Consider the following 21,961-nt stretch of genomic DNA (forward strand, 5'->3'; position numbering starts at 1 on the left):
CCTTACCCCTCCCCATCCCGCCCAGTTGGCCCTACTTGTCCAGCAGGTAAATGGGGATGCCTCCCCAAGCCAGCTCACACCTTGGGTGGGCTAGCTTTCCAAAGGTGCCCAGCCTCCCTCTCCCACCACCCCCCCACCCCCCACATGGCTTGAGTCTAATTCCCAGACATTTCCTAAATGCCTTCCTGGGTCCCATTTTCTGACACCGCCCGCCGCCCCCTACCCCCACCGCCCCCACACAGCCGTCAGGCCATCTGCTGTCCACTACACGAAGCAGCGCCGCCAGTGCAGACGCCACCCACTAGATCAGAGTTCCCGCTCCCTCTCCCTTCTCTTTTTCTTCCCTTTTCTCCTTCTCTGTCGTTTTCCTCCATCTCTCCTCCTTTTCTTTCCTCCCCTTTTCTCTTCTCCCCTCCCCTCCTGTCCATCTCCCTCTATTCTCTCTCTTTTCATCCTTTTCTCTCACCCTCGTTTTCAGTTTCTGACTCTCTCTTACCCTTATTCTTCTAGCTTTCATCGCCCCCCCCGCCCCTTCTTACCCTGGGGATTTTCCCTCCCACCCTTCCACCGTTCCCAAGACAACCTGCAGCCAATGAGGAGCCGGAAAAGGAGGTGCAGCCGCCGCTCCGAGCCTTCCCTCCCCAATCCACCTCCCCTACCACCCCCCTCCCCAACTCCACTGGCTGGCTGGGCTGCACATAAGAGGCGTGCTTCGGGGCGGGCGCGGGACGTTGGGAGGGAGTCGAACTAGCGCAAGGAGGGAGAGGGAGGGCGAGAGGCGCCTAGCAGAGCAGAGCTGAGCCACCCAGCCGAGCCCAGCCGAGCCCAGCCGAGCTGACAGTCTGACAGTGGACGCACCGCCAGTACAGTCGCCCGCACGAGACACTAGACGACGAGGCAGAGCCGGAGCCGACAAGATGTGCGGTGAGTGAGGCCGAAACGGACACAGCCCCGGCTGCTGCCTTCGCTGCGACCCAGCTGGCCCCCGCCCTAGCCCCAGCCCCAGGCAGGATCGCGCCTCCGGCTCGGGAGCGCCGGGATCTGCCCTCTTGCCCCGGAGCATCGCGATCTGCCGGAGGGCGGAGCTCTGACCTGTCCTGGCCTTGGGAGGGAAGGGAGCCCCGAGCCCCACAATAGAGGTGTTTCCTAGCCCTAGACAGAGGGATCTGTCCTCCTCCAAAAAGAGAAGTCGGCCCACATCCTCGGTAGAGGAATCTGTCCACCCCACCCAACTGAGGAGACCGCCCCCCAGTAGAGAGAGGTACCCCCAAACAGGGATCTGAGCCTCCAGCAGAGAAGGAAGTTCACCCCTCCCAATGTATGCTCTCCCACTAGAGGAGTATTTCTACCCACCCAGCAAAACCTCCCTCCCCCAGTAAAAGACTATGTCAAACCCACCAACAAAGGAGACTGTTGTTACCCCCACCCCAAGAGGAGGATGTTCAACTCGCTCCGCAAAGGGGTTAGGTACACTATATGTCCACTGCAGCCGAACATATAGATATTGCTAGGTGCAGCCTACCTCCCCCCAATAGAGGAGATCTGGTCTTGCTCAGCAGAGGTCTGACCCCCGCCCCCCATAATACTTCCTTCACCTTTCAAGTCCTGTCACTAATAAAGGAGATACCCCTAGAATCGTCTCTTCCCCCACTAACCCAGGTCTATCTCTGAGAAGGTTTTCCAACACACATTCTCACTAAGCTTCTCATAAATAGGGAGAACCCTCCCTAGTCTCCACACCCCATGACCCAGGGCTGTTGGGATCTAGTAGTGATTTTTCCTTTCTCCCATGCACACATATTCCTGAGCCTGGGAAGGTACAACTAACCTCTTATCCTTTATAGTGGGAGCAGTGAATGGACCTGTCCATCCCCCCAGCCTGGAAAACCCAAGGATTCTAAATTCACTCTTGCCTCACCTATCCCCCACCCCCAACTCCAGAGGTGTTACTGAGCAGCCCCCTTGTGCTGTCACTTTCCTCCTCCTCTTTCTTCTCCTCATCTTTCTTTCTCTATTTCCCCTTCCCTTCAAGCAGATAATGAGTCCCCGATTCCTCTTCTTTTTTTTTTTTTAAGGGGGAAGGCTGAGTTGGGATGAATGTTCAGAAACTCAGTTCTTGTTGTAATCTTAGACTTGAAATAACCTTTTGGTTTAGTAGCTTTTTATGTTATTAACATATTGCTAAACAGAGCATGTTATTAACATATTGCTAAACAGGAAATGTGATGGGGGTGTGGGGGGGTGGAAGCTGTTTCCTTTTAATAAGAACCTTGTGTGAGTCAAGGACAGTGGTTCCCTTCAGGTGAAGGCACAGAAGTTTGCCTTCCTAAGAATTAATAGTGTGGCATCATGGAGAATGAGGAACAGAGGGAAAGTTCTACTGGCTGAGCTGTGAACATGCACACATCTGTAATCCCTTTAGACTTCCTCCTGGTGTATGTGCAGCCAGTAAGACCCTCTGGAGAGTAGGAACAGGATAACTCCTGCTGGGACAAAAGGTCACTGTGTGTCTTTTTTTTTTTCTAAAGTGGTATAAAGTTACTCAAAACCAACAAAATATGGCTGAATACCAGGTCAAACTTTTTGAATTATGAAAGGTCTCAGTGAGAGACCTTTCACTGTAACTTGTGTGGGCATTGCTGTATTTACAGGAATTGGACCTAGAGAAAGAGAAAAAGAGACTTTTATAGGATGGTTACACATCCCTACTATTCATGTTAAAAATGAATTTGGATGAATAAAAATACTGGTCTCATTTGCTTTTAGACTAGTAAAATGTTAAGATTATAAGGGCCCTTAAAACCCATCCTACTCCTCTTAGGGGTAAATTGAGACCCAGAGATTTTAGGGGACTTGTTCAAGGTAATACTGCTAGTTTAAGGGCATTAAAATCCAGATCTTGTGACCAGTGCTTTTTGTACATTTTTACTTTAGGGAATGTGAGTATCTGTAAGTCTCGAGTGGTCAAGCTGGGACTTCAAAATCCTGAGCCTTCTCTACAAAAGTTTCAGGAAGTACCTCCTTGTCACTTGCCATTTACAAAATAAACAGAACTCCAGGAGAGAAAAGCCTTTTTTTTTGTTTTGTTCCCAAAAGGGTAAAGAGGCTACTGGGCAAGTATTTACAATTGAGGAGAGAAAGAAAGCAAGCTGTTAGGGGTTGTCTCCTTACCGTTGTGATATGTAGACGAACGTCTTTCTTGACTGTAGTCTTCAAAGATTTCATAAATTTTGTAGTTAATGAACACTTGCTGATTAATTGATTGATGGAGCTGGAAGAGACTTTAGTATTTACATAGTCCAGCCCTCTCATTTTACAAATAAAAGAACTGAGGTTCTGAGAGTTGTCGAAACTTGCTGGAGGCTAAACAGGTAACTGTAGAAGAGATTAGGTTGTAACCCAGATCCAAATCCAGAGGTTTTTCCTTTATGCCATAATGTTTATCCCTGACACCCCTAAAAAGACATAACTCCATACCATGGCCAGAATAAACTTTCTAAAATATTTTCTTCATCACACCCCTCCTCCTTCTTGGAAATGTCAATGGCTCCTTATTGTGATAAAATTCATACTTCATACCTAATATTTAAGGTTCTCGACTGTCTGAGTCCTAATACCACCCTTCACACCAATAGAATGATTCTAATACTGTCCCCTCCAACCCAACTATCCAAATTTCTTTGCCAATGAAATTTTTCTCATCTAAAACACTATTCCTATTCTCCTATATGCCTAAATCACACTCAGTTTCTAAAGATAAGATCAAATGCCTTTACCTTTTAGAAAAACTTAATTACTTTACCTCACTTTAGTCCATTATATGAATGAATATAGCACCTACTGTCTATGCCTCTCATACATTTTAATGTATGTATTTCCTATCTACTTAAAGAGACTGCAAGTTTCTTGATGGCACAAACGGTCTTACTTCAGTAAATGTTTTTGTGTGCTTTATAGTGTCTTGCACACAGAAGGCACTTAATAAATGTTTGGTTGACTTACCCTATGCTAAGAAGTAAGGAGATTCAAAGGTTAGATAATATACCATGCCTATTATCATTGGCTTATAGTCCATATTTATAGACTTACAGTCTAGGGAGGGTTAGGAGGCTGGTATATGACATTTATATAAATAACTATAATACATGATAAGGGTAGAAGAGATTCAGGGAAGGAATGAACATTGTCAGCTTTGATGAGAGGAGAAAGGTCTTATCTGTCATGTTGGTTCAGAAACACTTATTTGTATCCTCCATAGTACCTTGCCCATGGTGGTATTGATTCATTGATTCTTTCATTTAACATTTATTAAATACCCACTGTATGTAAGTACTCTGAAAGGCTGTGGGAGAGTATCATAGTGAGCATTTATATCATGTTTTAAGATTCACAAAGCACTTTACAAATATGATCTCATCTTCACAACAACCTTGTGGAGGAGGTCCTATTATTATCCACCCTTTACAGAGGAGAAAATTGAGGTGGACATATTAAGTGACTTGCCCAAGATCACCCAGCTAGGAAGATCTGTAACAGGATTTGAGCTTAAGTCTTTCTGATTCCAGAGCCACATAGAAATAGAGAACTATGCTATACTATACTATGTGATAAGTGCATTTAAGATATTAGAAACAAAGCATTTTGAGGTCTGAGTGGGAGATCAGTGAAGGCTTCATGGAGGATATGGCATTTGAGTTGGGTTTAAAAGAAATAGGAGAGAAAGAGAAATGAAGTCCTAGAATGCTAAGCAAAGGAGTTTAAATTTTCTTCCAGAATAGAGGCTGCATGAAGACAGCCTTTTAGAAAGAAGAGCAAAAAAAAGTGTTTCATTTTAAACTTTTGAGAAGCCTGTAGGAAATCCAGGTGAAGACATCCAATATGTGGTTAAAGACCCAGAATTGGAGTTCAGGAGAGAGATGAGGGCTGGATATATATCATTTGCATATATATGACCACTGAACCCATTGGAGCAGATAAAGTAATCAAGGGAGAAGGTATAGAGAGAAAAGAGAAAAGATAGAGCTTGGGGCACACTAATCTACGCATAGATGGAGATCCAGCAAAAGTCTGAGGAAGAATAGTCGGACAAGTAGGGAGAGGACCAAGAAAATGTGGTGTCACAAAAACCTAAAGAAGACAAAGTGTATGCTTTCGCTTGGTACAAACTAGATTATTATGTAATCAGAATTCTAGAGTCTCAGATTAATTAGAGAATTATGACCCAGTAGAAAAAAGATGAAACTAGTAATTAGAAAATTTAGATTCTTAATCTCTGTCTTCCTATTTTTCCTAGAGCAAGTTATTTTAACCCTCTGGGATTCAGTTTCCTCATCTGTAAAATATAAGAATCTGACTAAATAATCTCTAAGGTCCCTTCCAGGTCTGACATGTTATAATTCAACTCCACAAGAGTGTGCTGATAAATATGTAGCAACCAGGTTGGGGGAGAGGGAATGGGGCAGATCGAAAACAAACTTTTAAGTTTAATATGTATCATAAACAATTTTTTAAGCCTCAACAATCAACAAGATATTTGATTTGTTGTAGTGATTGTTGACTTCTGAAATATAAATGCTCATGCTGAAAATTTAACAATTGGCTCTCAGCCAGCCAGTAAGAGTTGGCTCTGGCACATACCTGAAGTCAACGTGCAATTTTTAAGCATTTATTATATGCAGAACACTATCCCAGGTGCCTGGAGAAGCACTAAGTTTAATAAAACATGATTACTGCCCTCACAAAGTTTGAAAAGGGAGGGAGAAAAGATACATATCCTGGCAACATATAACATTATGTGATAGTTTTGAAAAGGGAATATTTTTAGCAACAGTGGGATGAAGGATCAAAAGAGGCTTCATATGATAAGCTAGCAGTTGAATCCTGTGTAAAGTATTGTTAAGATTTCAAAAGGTAAAGAGAGGAAGGGAAGACATGTCATACTTAGGACGTTGCGTGAAGAAAGATTTGGAAGCAGAAAAGTCAAGGATATATTGGGGAAAGAAAATAGTCTAATTTATAATTTAGTTAGAGTGTGTGAAGGAGAGTAATGTGAGCTAAGACTGGAAGGCTAGGTTGGCCCCAGTTTGTGTGGAGGGCCTTGAACACTAAACAAAGGCATTAGAACTTTACCTAATTGGCAGTAGGGAGTCACTGAAATTTTTGAGCAAAGGAACAGTATCATCACATCTGTGGAATATTCCAGAATAACAGCACTCAGTGTAAGTATTCCCTCCACAACAGACCTATATTGACTGAAATGGTGGACTAAAGGTGATTATTCAGTCTTGGCAGGTAGAGATTCCGGCTCTGTTCCAACACTTTTAGTTAAAGAACTCATTACTTTATAAGGCAACCCATATCAATTTTGGACAGCTCCAGTGTTAAGACATTTTTTCCTTATATTGTGTCAAATCTGTTTTCCTGTAGCTTCTACCCATTTGTCTTAGTTTTACCCTCTAGAGCTACTTAAAATGTCTAATCTTTCTACATGCTATTCCTTCAATATTCAAGTTCTTAAGTTATTTTACTTAAGTATTTAAGTTTCTCTTCTTCAGGTTAGGTATTCCTAATCCCTTCAACAGTTTCCTTATATAAAATGATTTTAAGATCCTCTTGGATAAATTAATTTTTCAGTGTCTCCTTTAAAACACTAAACAAAATCTCCCAGGTCTGATCTAACCAGTATAGAAAACAGCAAGACTATTATATCCTTGTTCTGAATTCCATATTTCTGTTAACATAGACTAAGATCATATTAGCTTTTTTTGGCAGTCACATCAGTGACTCACTGAGTACCAAATTTATGGTCAGCTAAATCTCCTAAGTCAGGTCTCCCCTGTCTCTGTATTTGTGCAGCTAGTTTGTTGAACCTGAGGGAGGGATTTTACATTTATGTCTGTCAAATTTCATCTTACCAAGTTTAACTCATAGCTATGATTTGTTTGGATCTTTTAAAATATTGATTCCCTTCCTTAGCATATTGGTTTTCATTCTCAGCTTTATGCCACCTGCAGATGTGATAATTATGCCTCCCTTTTTTTGATAATGCTAAATAGATAGACCCTGTGATCTGCCCCCACAAACCTCTTGAAGAAATGAGAGAGTCAGTAGAAATATTGGGGGGAAAATAGAGGTTGGAGAAAAACTTACATATTATGCTTCTTTATCCACCAGCTAGGGAAGAAGGTGAGGGTGGCCAGATCAGATGATCGTAGCTATATACATATCTTAGCTTTGACAAAAGTGATGCAGTAGATTGTGCATGAGGTCTAGGGTCAGGAAGACCTGAGTTCAAATCTGGTTTCAGTCTCTTACTAGCTGTGTGACCCTGGGCAAGTCACTAAACCCTGCTTTCCTCAGTTTCTTCATCTGTAAAATGAGCTGGAGAAGGAAATGACAAATCATTCCAGTATCTTTGCCAAGAAAAACTCCAAATGGGGTCAGGAAGAGTTGAACAGGACTGAGTAACAAGAATAGCAGCAGCTGCCGCAGCTCTGATATAAATATATTCACTAAGCAGCCTTCAAATGTACAATTTTATTTCACAAAATCAAACTAATGTTCATCTCAGTAGCAGCAAATGTGAGGTCTTCTCTATCAAGTTAGCACTCCCTAGGGTATGCAATCAGGTCTAGGTCCCAGGAGCCAAAAGTTTAGAGGGCACATTTTCAGCAGTATAGAAATAACTGAGAGTTGGCAGGAATAACTAGTTAATGATGCAAAGTGACATGAGAAGAACATTGTACACAGTAACAGCAATATTTAACAATGACCAGTTGTGAAAGACTTAGCTGCTCTGATTAATACAATGATTCAAGATAATTCCAAAGGACTCGATGAAAAATGCTATCCATCTTCAGAGAGAATGGAGGAACTTTGAATGCAGATTAAAACATAATTTTTTCACTTTTTTTTTGCTTTTTTAAAATTTCTGTGATATAGCTAATATGGAAATGTGTTTGCATGATTTCACATGAATAATTGACATATTACTTGCCTTCTCAATGGGTGGGGGAGGGACTGCAAGGATGGAGAGAATTTGTAACTCAAGTTTTTTTTTAAATAAATGTTTAAAAATGTAAAAAATGAATATAAAATGAATATAAAAATGAAAAGAAAACCTAGTTGAAATAGGAAGCTGCCTGGTGACACCATACCCCATCTGATCCCCTTCCTAACCCACCCCTGTGCCTTTGTGCCTGATGTCCCTTCCCTAGGACTCCCCAGTATGATGAACCTAAGGTGTTTCAGTACGTTCATTCATGGGGGCTTTCTGTCATACTATCTACCAAATCAATTTGACTTAACAAGTTGGCTTGAAGGGTATTTTTTGCTGTTTGCCTGGGTTGTCAGAATTACTATTCATGACTCCGAACTATATGTGTGATTCTTGCTTAATCTCCCTTATCTTTTCTAAGTCTATCAAAGACATGAATTCGTAAGGAGATGAGTAATTTTATCTTCAGTAAATTCCATAGTTTTAAAAAGTTTAACAGAATGGATATTATGCTATTTTTTATTATAGGATTCAAACCCAAGTCCCTCTGATTTGAGAACCAGTGCTCTTTGTACCACTTGGTACAATTAACTTGAAGCAAACTCCCCAAACTGGAAAGGGAACTTAAAATGGTTGGCTGTTTAATCATTTCCTACTCTTTTTGACACCATTTTTATGTTTTTCTTGTCAAAAATACTGGAATGGTTTGCTATTTCCTTCTCCACCCTATCTTACAGATGAGGAAACTGAGGCAAATAGGTTGAAGTGACTTGTTCAGGGTCATGCAGATCGTAAGTGTTTGAGGCAAGCTTTGAACTCAAAAAGATGAGTATGATTCCAGGCCCTGTATTCTATCCACTGTGCCACCCAGCTGCCCTTAAAGAAGCATAATTTAAATTAGACACATTTCTTCTCCATATTACTTCTTGGCTTCTTGATTTAACTTAAACATTTATTCATTTTTAGCTACTAAGAAAATCAAACTCATAAATTTCCCAGTGTCCTTGGGAATTAGGAGCTTCCTCTCTTTTTGTCCAAAAGAGATTATTCTATTTCTCTTTCTACTTGTATTCATTTAAATTTTTTTAAACACCTTTTCCTGCTTATACTTTCCTAGTCTTCAAGACTCCCTTCTTGAAAACATTACTTTTCCATTGATACGAGGGAAGTCTTAGATACTATAATTTAGATGTGGGTCCCCCATCGAATTTTAGAGCCAGAACAGGACCCTTCTAATCAAATAGTTTTTGGAATTTTGTTGGTGGTTGTGTTGAAAACAGAAATGAAAGGAGTAAAAGAATTTGTTGGTACTGCAGTTAATGACTATACTTATTTGAACTTTTGTGACTCTTATAAGCAGTAGAATACTTCCCTGATGGAAATGTTAAGCTTTCTCTACCAATTCACATTCTGTCTTTATGGACTTAACATGGAGGATGGAAGATACTGAAGATGAAGTACTCTATTCAGGGTAAAGAGTGTTTGTTTTTGAAACAGAGGAATTGGTTTCAAAGCTTGGTTCTACCATATCTATCCTGTATGAAACTGGATCACTTAACCTTTCTGGATTCCTTCATCTGTAGAATAAAAGGATTATATCACATATCTTTTAAGACCCCTTCCAGCTCTAAATGTGATTCCCATACAGTCCTAATAATACACATATAGTGCAAATATGTGTGTATATATATATGTATACATATATATGCATATTTACACACACTCATACAGATTAGCTGTGATTGGTTTTTTCCAGCTTTTTTTAATAAATTAGATAACAAATATCAAGAGGAAGTCATGTAAACTATATGCACTTGCTAAATAATTAAACTCTGAATTTATTTAAGAAAACTTTAAACATCTGGAATCATCCTTGTGACTTTGTGTGCTGTTGCATATATTGGGTAAAAAATGTTTTGCATTAAAATCAACTTGCTAACCTTAGAGCTCAAGGGAAGGGCCAGTTACTCAGGAAAGGAAAGAAGCTAGATAACTGATTAAATATAGGAATTTGTGTGATTGTATAATTTCCCTGCCCCAAATCTTAACACTCTTGTAAGCCCCTTTTTTGGAGAATTTTAGAAAAAATATGCAATAGGAATAGTATAGAATTGACGGACTCCTCACTAACAAGTATAGAAAACAAGCTGAATTATGAATCTCAGCTTTTAGATGACTGGGGGGTTGGGGGGGAGGGTTCACCAAAGAATCAAACTAAACCAGTCTGGATCTGGTTGTTGTCGTCCATTCTCAGAGAGGACCAAAATGACATCACTATGTTGGAGTCGATGTACAATGTGTCAGACTGTGAATGATCAGATCAATATGAGCTTTGAAGGTTCTACCACAGGTCAGGCACAAATAGTCCACATGAATATTTGGAGTGATGTCCCTAGATTTGCACACTTCGTGTTTCTTTTGAACTATTGAAATTCTGCCTTGCTCAAAGAGCACAGCACTTTCTTTGACACAGGCATTTCTGTTCCTTTGCCAGTCTCTCCCATGTCCCACTTCAGTATTTTCTGTGAGACTAACCGATAATGTATAAATCAATAGACCTTTTATTATAGATCATGTGTGTGTTTTTTAAACTCACACAAAACAAAGCAAAACCCCACAGAGCAAGGAGAAAGCAGAGGCAATAAAGAAAAGACACAACTAGTTTCATTACAGAGGCATTAGGTGTGGTGATGGTCTTCACACCAGAATAGGAAGACAAAAGGGAGTCAATGATGTTAGCCCTTGCTGTTTGCCTACCTAGTTTTATCCAATTTTGTCACGCCTAGTTGGTGCATCGAGCCTGGGGCATAGTTTTCTTCTTACCAGCATAGCTTGCTGAGACAATTGAAAGTTATGGATTTTTTAGGGAGGAGGTAAGATCTCACTTTGGGGAGTATAGTTGGCTTCCTGACTCCAGTGCTACAGATGGGAAGATGCTGGGTAATGAATGATGGTACAGCCCCTGCCTAGAGCAATTATCTCCTACAACCATGGTATAAAATGACAGGGTATGGGTATTAGACAGCAAGATGGGACATGCTCAGTGTCCTGAGCAAAGATAATCTTTTCTTAATGAGCCTCATGGGTCTCAGAGAAGTTCATAGGTTTGTTTGCTCATTTTTTCACTTTGCACAATAAGGTATTAAATACGAATATATATTATACATGTGTGTACATATGTAGATGTAGATATACACATGTGAGTATATGTGTATGTGTGTATGTATACACCATCACATACTCATAAACTTCTAAATCATTGGTCTCTAAGGTGGAATTTATTACTCACTCATTGAAATGTAGGATGAAAATATTAGAACTCTTCTTTAAATTTTTTAATCAAAAAAAAGAAAGAAAACAAGCTTTAGTAATACTTAATACACAAATTGCCACTGGTGCTTTCTCTTGGTGGGTATTTCAGATGGTCATGTGTCATATAAATAAGTATATGGGGTGGGGAAGAGTAGAAGTTTTATAATGTGAGTAGGCAGACAGTAGTGGTGCCCTGACATTCACTTTCATTGTATTATGTCATATGCATCAAGTTAACTGAATCTGTGTGTAGTATCATCTAGTTTTAGGGAATATATGGGCAAGTGGCTCTCCAACTTATAACTTTTTCATTAATTCAAGAGTCATATGCATCAGACTTTTATTAGAGATTGTAAAGTTTAGTGAAAAGATTTTCCCATAGGCTTTAATTAATTCATTTTGTTTATATTCAAGGCTGTAATTTGTTAAGCTTGATTTTCCTCCTACCATATTTTATTATATTAATTACATATTATATATTTATTATCAGTTCACATCCAGTCCTAGATTCTATATACAGGTACATACATACCCACATCTGAATCCTGTCTCATCCATACATAATAGATTTCTGAATTCTACTTTTATTGATATGCTTTCAAATCTTCCCTCTCTTAAAGAAAGTAGGACCAAAAGAACAAAACATACAATGATTAGAATATGGAAGTGAGAACAACAAAACTAAAGGTCAGTTCCAAATTGCTGAAGTTAGAACATACATCCTTTCTTTTAATAAGTGGTAAATTACCCAAATGAAAAGTTACACATATTTAGGCAATTATATAGAGATAGAGATATACATATGTGTATATATGTACCACTTTTTTTTAATAGAAGATAGGTGTAATTTATTTGGAAGTGACTTGTATCCAAATAAAATTAAAATGTCTACATATTTCACTTCTCTGTCTTTTCCCCCATTTCTAGAAAGAGGTATAATTTAGGAATTACTCTTTTTATCCCATACTCTAACCTCTTCATTAGTTTGAATTTCACATATGGCTACCACATTCAAGGTACAATAATAATCTCCTTTCATCAGGATTATCTATTTTCTACTATTCCTTTTCTCTGAAGTTTTTCACATGATACCTAGACATTTTTTGTATGGTACAACATCAAAGAGACAATAATCTTTTCACTCCTTAGAGAATATAAACATTGAGTTACCAAGACTCATGGCTGGTTTGCCTGGCAAAAATTTTAACCCAGTGCTGCCTTCTTTTATAGGAATAGTGGTATAAAAGTATAAAAAACAGTGGTTCAAAAATAAAATAGTGGTAGAAATATATGTGTGTATACACACACACACACACACACACACACACACACACACACACACACAGGTCCTGACAAAATATCTTGTTTTGCTATACAAGATAATATCGGAGTAATGGTCAACTTCTCACTTTTTTTAATTAAAAAAATTCTGACTATCAAATGTCAGATAAAAGGAACATTTCCATATACATAGTAGAACAAAATAAAAAGGATTGTACAAGAAACTGTGACTCTCCATTATGTATAGCTTGCTTTTCTCTATAAATATATAGCAAATTCCATGTAACTTTTAAAGCTTGTTTACTCGTTTATGATCCTTTCGCTTCTGTGTATTATAAAAAAATGCTTCAATGACCCCCTCTCTTTTGTTTCATTTTTTGGCTACCATTTCTGTAACTTCCATACTTCTCCATCCGCCCTTCAATGTCATTTTCCAATATATTGCATTCTACTACTTTTGCTTCTAATTATAGTTGAGGAATGGTGCATGAGTGTCATTGTGCGCGTGCTAGATCGGATTAATTTCTTCTTGGCTGCATCTAAATGCTTCTCTTTGTTGTTGAGACTCTGGAGTTTATTCCCTACATTTCTGAATTCATGAAATTTAGAGTTCTCCTTAACTATCGACAACTTGTGCACTTTGCCCTCTGTTTTCAGTACTTCCATGGAAATGTCTTATATGATATGGAACTATGATACTGATGCATTTTGTTACTTAATATTTTTCTGGAAGAACATAATTTTAAGATTGTTTTTCTGACCTATGTCCTTTAGCTTCATTACCTTTGTTGAGCTCTCAAATGTTTTTCCAATTGTGCTGTTGTTTAATTTGTTCTACTGCCTAAGCAATTTTTTCATCCATCTGGATCATTCTATTCCCCAGAGAATTTTATTAAGATTTTCTGCCAAACATTCCAAACTGCTTGAGTTCCATGTTTGTCTTTTTGGGGTTTTTTTTTCTTTGTTGATTTTAATTCCATCTTTATAAATACCAGATCTTCCTTTGCATCCCTTATTCAAATTATTGGAAATTTGAATTTTTGTCATTCAGAATCTGAAGACTTTTGTAATACATTCAATTTTGGCTTTGGAGGTCTTCTTATTGTGGTCTTCTTTCCTTTTGTGTTCTTTTCCTTGCTTTCTTTTGTCCTATTATATTTATTGTATGTAATGGAGTTTTTTGTTGTTACACATTTTTAGTCATTCTTCTCTATTTTGCAAGGTAATTTTCCCATGTGGATTTCTTTCCTTTACCTTCTTTTTAGCTGTTCTTTTTAGCTACTTAATGCATTTTGTGATATTGAAGTAATTTTAAAACCCTTTGAGGTCAAGTCTCATTCTCTTGTCCTCTGATAAAGGAGATACTCTCTTCTTCTCACTGTGGTCAATCCTACTTGTACTCATGATCTCATCTCCTCCAATCTCTAGCAGATTGCTAGTTTGCTGATCATTTCCATGCAGGTGACTCTAAAATCTATATATTTAGTTCTGGCTTCTTTTCTAAGTTCCAGTTCCATACCACCAACTGCCTAATTAATGGACATTTGGCACTAAACATCCTGTAAGTATCTCAAACTCAAATATCTGAATCAGAGTTCATTATCTTTTCTCCCCAAACTCCCCAAATCCATTTGTCTCTAAATTTCCCTGTTTCTGGTGAGGGTACAACCAGCTTTCCAATAACTAAGGTCCACATCCTTCTATATATCCAATCAGTTGCCAGGTCTACTTATTCTGCCTCCACAATTTCTCATATATCCTCTTTCTTTCTACAACTGACAAACATCATAGTTCAAATTCTCATCAACTCTCCTGGACTATTAGAACAGCCTCCTAATTGGTATCCCTGCCTCAACTCATTCTCCTTTCCAATCCAGCCTCCATGCAGCTGTCAAAGTGATATTCCTGAAGCACAGGTCTAACCATTTTATTTCCCTATTCATTTATTTCCAGTAACTCTCTACTGCCTCTAGGATCAGACACAAGCTCCTTAGCTTGTCTTTTAAAACCATTTCCCTTCCCAAAAGCACCATGATGGGAAATCCTATCTACATCCAGAGAAAGAACTATGGAATCTGCATGCAGATCAAAGCATACTATTCTCTCTCTCTCTCTCTCTCTCTCTCTCTCTCTCTCTCTCTCTCTTCTTTCTCTTTCTCTCGTTTCTTTTTCTCTTGGTTTTTCCCTTTAGTTCTAGTTCTTCTTTATAACATGACTAATGTGGGCATATCTTTAATATGATTGTACATATACAGCCTTAAAAAAAACAAAAACCTTTCACACTAAGCTGCAGCCTGCCTTTCTGGGCTTTTTATGACTTATTCCTCTTCTCACACTCTACTGTGTAGCCAGACTCAACTTGCTGTTTCTCACACCTCGGATTCCATCTCCCAATTCCATGCCCTTGCCTGAGCTATCTTCTATGTCTGGAATGCATGTCTCCTCACTCTTTAGTGAGAATCTCTACTTTACTTGAAGGGTCAACTCAAGTAATTCAGCCTACATGAGTCCTCTCCTGATCTCCCTTCTCCCTACTCCAGTTAACTTTTACTCACTTTGTATATATATAGGGTTTCTCAAAAGTCTTAGTGTAGTTTTAAGCTTTAGCCATTTAGTAGTATTTAAATGTATACATTATACAGGTACATACATTCTATATGCTTTTATGTGTACATATTGTATACAATAGAATTTTTGTTTTTATATATCCAGAATCTAACATAATAGATTGAGTTGGCTCTATGAAGGACAGAGATAACCTACCAGTTCTTAGACCTTTGTAGACCACTCTGAATTAAAGCAGTCCCATGAGATTTGGACCCACAGCACCATGAGCTAACCACTAAAGTTTTAGAGCTTGAGTCCATCCTAGGTATGGTCTGCTTGACTGCAGGTGCCCTACCATGAATTAGGGACACATCAAAAGGACTAAACATAGACTTCCAGGTTAAAACATTTTTATTAATCACAGTGAATGGGACTTTCTTTGTGTCAGATCTTGTGCTCATTCAAAGCTGAATATTCTGACATAGTCCTAAAGCTGCAACTCAGGCACCGTCTAAACTATGTCTTAAAAATACCAGGGAAATCATATTATTTGCCATAAAAATTGATTTTTCTAAAGATTTATTAATAAATGTCATTGTGACACCAGGTACTTCCCTACAAGTAGATACCCTTTCAAAGTACATTCCCTGAAAAAAATCTATTGATTGCTAAAAAACCAAGAGATTTGTCCTTTCAATTTGACAAAGCAGTTCAATATTGACCATCATATTTATCGACAGTTTTGGTGCCTCTCTAAGTTGACTTTGTTCATTGTTGAAATTATTGTACATATTGTTTAAAATATGCTTTTTTTCACCCTGCATAATTTCAAACAAATTTCCCATGTTTCCACAAATTCTCAATTTTCATAATTTCTTATGGGACAGGAATAATTTCATGTACATGTCAAAATATGCTCAGCTATTCCTCCATTGTTGCTGGCCATAATTTTTCATCTTTTTTAGGTTAATTTTTATCTAAGCTCTAGATGTAATTCTAACTAATGCATTTGCAGTGATCTAAGCCTTTCTAGTCCAAATGTCATTCTCCTTAGCAGATAAAACAAAAGGAAAATAAGAATTACACTTTCTCTCTGCTATTGTTTCTCATTCCATCTTCTCTGAGCAGTAGTCCTATCCCTTCTTTCATTATCTTCCATTCCAACGCAACTAAAAACAAACTCCACCCTTTTTGTCATCCTTAGCTTTCTCCTTATGAAATGAGCCTTAGCTCATTTGGAGACTTAACATTCCTCAGTTTTGGGGGAAAAAAACAAACCAGGATGGTGCCATGCTTTTGTTTCCATCCTATCCTTGCTGCTATCTCCTGTACATTTTCTTTTGAGAAAACTACCCTTTTCCTCTCATTAAAATTGTTTTTCCTAATATCTTTAAAATTTCCCTCTTGACCATTTCCTATTCCTAGGCTGACATCCACTGTAGAAATTTTATTGAATATGAATATGAATATAGATATATAATCATAGAATACATCGAATTTAACAATATTTTATATATAATATGCTTTCTGATCTCTTTATTATCATTCAGCAAGCACGTAGGTTTTTAAAAAGTTTTTTTAAAACCCAATAGTCATTTCTGGTCATTAAACTTCCATTTTTAACAAATAAAATAAGCAGAACCAACCTCACAAAGTCTGCCTCACAGCACACGCAACATTCTATACCCACAGTCCTCCATCTCTCTACCTAGAATAGGAATATGTATTTTATCCCTGGTGCTCCTGAACAGAGATGCCTTTTCTTTGCATCAGCAGCACTTACTACATTGCTGGCACATAGCAAGCACTTCATAAATGCTTGTTGACTGGCTGCCTTACACTTAATCAGCCTTGAAACTTCTTTAAAATCTGCTCTCCTCAAAATCAAGGGTGCATGTCAAATTGTCCCTAACTGTCCTCCCTTCTCTCTTATAAATGCTAGGGTGGAGTGGTCACTTTCCTCCTAGTTCCCCAATTGGTCATTTCTTCCCTCAGTGGCATATTCCTCCCTATTGCTGAGAATTAGATTAAAAATAGAATTTTCCCTTGTTTGTTCCTCCACTTTTTGAAGGATGAAATTATCATTAAGGGGGAAATCTTCAGTAAATGCCTGGATAATTAGAGTTCTCCATCAAGATTATATCATTCCTCTTTTTCAGGCTTGACCTGTTTCTTGAACTCACCTGATTCCTCTTTCTGTCTAGGTGGTCTGTAGTATACACTGATGACAATATCTGTCTTGATTCTGCCTCCCTTAGTCTTCACATTTAGGTATTCACTACCATCCTTCCCTCCTCTTGGTTGTGGATTTCTTCATGGGTATATTTTGTTAGTAAAGATGCTATCCAGTACCCCCTTTTACCTGTCCTGCTTCTTTTCATTCATTCAGTAAATATTTATTAAGCATCTACTATGCGCCAAGTACTTTGCTAAGTACTGGGAATACAAAAAATAAGAGCGAAAGACAATCCCTGCTCTCAAGGAGCTTACAATTTAATGGAGAAGACAACATCCAAACATACAAAGCAAGTTGTATACAGGATAAATAGGAAATAATTAACAGAGGGAAGGCACTGCAACTAAGAGGGGTTGAAGAGGGCTTCCTATAGAAGATGGGATTTTAGTTGGGGCTTAAAGAAAGCCAGAGGTGTCAATTGTCTGAGAAAAAGAGGGGAGAGAATTTCAGGGATGGGAGACAGCCAGAGAAAATAACCAAAGCCAAGAGATGGAATGTCTTGTTAGTGGAATATCCAGGAAACCAATGCCATGGAATCAAAGAATACCCTATGAGGAATAAGGTGTAGGAAGACTGGATACATAGAAGGAAGATGGGTTATGAAGAACTTTGAATGCCAAACAATGGATTTTGTACTTGATCCCGGAGATAATAGGGAGTCATTAGAATTTATTGACCAGAAGAATGATATGGTCAGACCTGTACTTCAGGAAAATCATTTTGGTGACTGAATGGAGGATGGGTTCGAGTAAGGGGAGACTTAAGGTAGACAGATCCATGAGCAGGCTATTCTAATAGTCCAGGCATGAGGTGATGAGGACCTGAACCAGAGTGGTGGCCAGTGTTAGAGGAGAGAAGGGGTGCAAGGATGAAATTGACAGGTCTTGGCAACAGATTGCATATGGGGATGAGAGATGATGAGGGATCAAGGATGACACTTAGGCTGCATGAGTCTAAGAGACTGGGTTGCCCTTGACAATAATAGGGAAATAGGGAGGAGAGAGGAAGGTGTAGAGAGGAAAATAACGAGTTCAGTTTTGGTCATGTTGAGTTTAAGATGTCTGAAAGTCAGTTGAGGATTCAAGATTGGAAGTCAGCCTAGAGGCCACAGCTGGATAGATTGATTTAAGAAAGCCAGCACAGAGATTGTAATTAAATCTGTGGGAGATGGTGAGATCGCCAGGTGAAGTGGTATAGAGGGAGAAGAGAAGAAGGCCTAGGACAGAACTGTGTGGGACTTTTAATAAAGTGTACCCATCCAGAGTTACATTCTAGTCATGGAACACATCTTAGTGATAGCTATGAGGTCAACTCCTCATGAATTAAAACATCTAGGATATTTTGCTTACTGGCCATTCCTTGTGCATTGTTAATAGACATCTGGGGCAATGGGTCATAGGATCATAGATTTAGAACTACAAGGGACCTTAGATACAAGTTTTTAAGTCCTTCATTTTACAGATAAAAGAAAATGAGTTGCAGAAAGATTTAAATCCTTTACTCAAAAAGCTCCAGAGTTATCCTATGTCCAAGGCAGGACCCAAACTTAGGTGGTTCTGACTCCAATTCCAGCACTCTCCCTACCACACCACATGACAGATCCTTTGTTGGATTTTTTCATCCATCTGGTTCCTTTCTTGGATTATGTCTACTGTGTATTGCTGGGTGTTGTAACTGCTATTTTTTATGAACTCTCTATGTAGCTTGGTGTTCATACACAGACAGCTTTCTCCCTCTGTCTTCCTTTTCATAGGATCATTGGGTCATAAAGCTAGAACTGGAAAGTACCTTACAGTTTTGTCCAACCCTTTCACTTTACAGTTGAGGAAACTTGGACCCAGAGAGGCTGTCAGGGTGTCGAACACATGTCTTACCGCACTCCCATGGCCACCCTGAATCAGATTTAAAAGTAATTGGGAAATATTTAACAAAATAAGTAAAAATAAAATAAAACATGAATAATAATACATCTTAAAACTAAGTCAAGATGACATCTTCAGGGATCCTTGGGTGTGGACTAGCAGCCCCTGTTTATATCTGAATTTGAAACTGCTGGTTAAGTGACTTCTCAAAGGTCACAGAACCAATAAGTAGCACATCAGGGATTCAAATACAGGTTCCACAACCCAGAATTGCTTCCCTGTTTAATATCTTTTAATTGAGAAATTTTCCTTTCTTCTCTGATGTAGTTTTATTTGGCATATGTCTTGATATCTGGAGCTAGCTGATGGAGGGGAGCTGATCTTTGATGGAACCTTTAAGTCATCTTATAGACTTATCCTAAATAAACCCTTTAAAGAGAAATATTCTGCAATCAGAACTGGGGCTTTTATTTTGGATGCCTTAGACCTAGTCATCTGATTCAGGCCTATACATAAAATGTTCTGATAAAAAAGAACCCAATTCATTTTTGCTGAGCTTAATTCCTATGGGACCAGGTTATCGCTTCTCTTTCCTAATAACTTTCAGTATCCATATTAAGGGAAAGGGCCATTGTCTTCTGGCCTGACTTAGACTAGGTCCCTTAGTGTACCCCAGATTTCAGAGGGTCCAACAACCTGGTCATAGGGATCTCATCAACATCTTTATTGATTTGTCTCCTGGGTGAGGCTTGGAACCTTACAGACTACCCGCATGGATGCTTCCTAGAAGAAATTCCAATGCGTATAGAAAGACACAAAATTAGAAAATGTCTTTTTAAGAACATTAATAAGAACATCAGATAAATGCTATGTTGGTATAACACTAGTGACGATGCATAATGAGAATCAAGTGGAAAGGATGTTTTATTGAGGAAAGAGAAGTCCAGAAGAGGCAATGTAGTGTATATAGCTCTAGAGCCGAAAAGGGACAGTAAAGGTCATTTAACCCAACTCTATCATTTTGTAAATGAGGAAACTGAGGCCCCAGTGAGTATGTGTTCGAGATTACACGTGTAGTAGAAGCTGGAGGTTTGGTTTTCACCAAACTTCTGTGGCTCTGGAGCCATGGATTGCAGGTGCAGAATGAGGCTTATGTTACCAGGCATGGCAGTGGGCAGAGGTTCTTATTTTTGTTTTTGCTGAACTGTCCATCTTTGTGTACTCCCTGTGTACAAGGCAGGATTCTAATGCAGAAGGCAAGAGGTTGTTGTTGATAAAGTATAGTGAGATTTCTTAAAGCACCAATGAAATGTTTTTAAACATTGGAGGTTTTGAAATCAGGAGAGTTGGGTTGAATTACAGGTTCTGATGTTTGCTCTTCATATGACCTTGAACATATCACATAACCTCTATGAATGTCAGTTTTTTCACCTATAAAATGAGGATAAAACACTTGTGCTTTCTACTGCGGGATTATTGCGAAGGAAATGTTATATAAAAATAATATGGCATAAATGTTATATAAAATAATGACAAATTATTATATGAATAAATAATTATGAGGAAAGTACTGCACATGGTTAATGTTGAAACTTATTTTTATTCCTGGGGAGGGGCAAGGGGGGAATGTGAGTTTCTTAGCTGCCCAGCCTGAAACTCTTATTTTCATGGACTTTAGTTGAGTCTGTCTTTTATGTGCAGAAGCATAGCTGGAGTTCCTTAGAAACAAGGAATCTTTAACAATTGCAGCACACTGGTAACATTGTCAAAGGCAGGCCTCCAAAAGCCTGTTTTCTGTATCTTTGTAGTCACAAAGACGCCACACCAACATACGTGCCTGACATGTCTTTAAATATATTGCAAAATTTGGCACAGAAATGAGTGAAAGAATATGACTGAAAAGAGTAGTATGTCTGCCTTTGGGTGTAGGGTAAAAAATGTCTATTTTTAAATGGTTGTATGGCTGGTGATCATTTTTGGTTGTTTGCCTCTGGTCATATAGGATAGCTGTTAATTAAGCTCTATTTATTGAATTGCATGCAGTATTAGATGTTATTGCCAAGAAACCAGATAAGAACATAAGCCATTTGTGATACTATAAAAAGCTTTACTAAATTCCATTGTCAACAACATAACATCTATCTCCTTTAGCTATAAAAAGATCTGATGCTAATTATTTTAGATCTGCTGGAATCTGATTATGGCCTCATTCATTTGTTGTCAATTGAGATTGATTGAATCTTATGAAAGGCTTTGTGCTAGGCACTGTGAGGAACATAAAAGTCAATAAAAAAAAGTCCCTTGCTCTCAAGAGGCTTATAATCTAACAGGGGTGGGGAACCTGCGGCAGCCTTGAGGCTACGTGTGGCCCTCTAGGTCTTCAAGTGCTACAAATGGGTTTGTTCTGTGAAGTTTGGATTCAAAGGTAGAGGTTCACATGTGGCCTCTAGGCTGCTGTAGTACCTGAATGTACGTATTCTTCAACATACAGGAGAATCGATCTCAATTAATTGAGAATTTGGGAGATTCAGCGATTCATATATTTATTTCATATTGAATTGAAGATGTCATAAGAGCCTTAATTCTTTCAACTGTAATCAAGCAACAAATTCATATATATTTTAAATGAGTAGGACTATGTAAAAGATGTACCATATACAAATATAGTCAATATTTAATTATCTAAGTGTAGATTATCCTCAAGATATGTTTAATCCCAAATATAGC

General features: G+C 38.5%; 1 protein-coding gene across 1 annotated transcript in view; it reads left to right on the forward strand.

The window, feature by feature from the left end:
• The first annotated feature begins 598 nt into the window (after nt 1-598).
• GFPT2 (glutamine-fructose-6-phosphate transaminase 2) overlaps nt 599-21,961 on the forward strand; it is a 61,954-nt gene continuing 40,591 nt past the window's right edge. Inside the window, exon 1 of the mRNA XM_072631222.1 lies at nt 599-924. Within this exon, the coding sequence (XP_072487323.1) occupies nt 918-924 (7 nt within the window). The 5' untranslated portion in view covers nt 599-917. The remainder of the gene's footprint in view (nt 925-21,961) is intronic.

Source organism: Notamacropus eugenii, chromosome 1 (genome assembly GCF_028372415.1).
Source record: "Notamacropus eugenii isolate mMacEug1 chromosome 1, mMacEug1.pri_v2, whole genome shotgun sequence".
Taxonomy (NCBI): Eukaryota; Metazoa; Chordata; class Mammalia; order Diprotodontia; family Macropodidae; genus Notamacropus; species Notamacropus eugenii.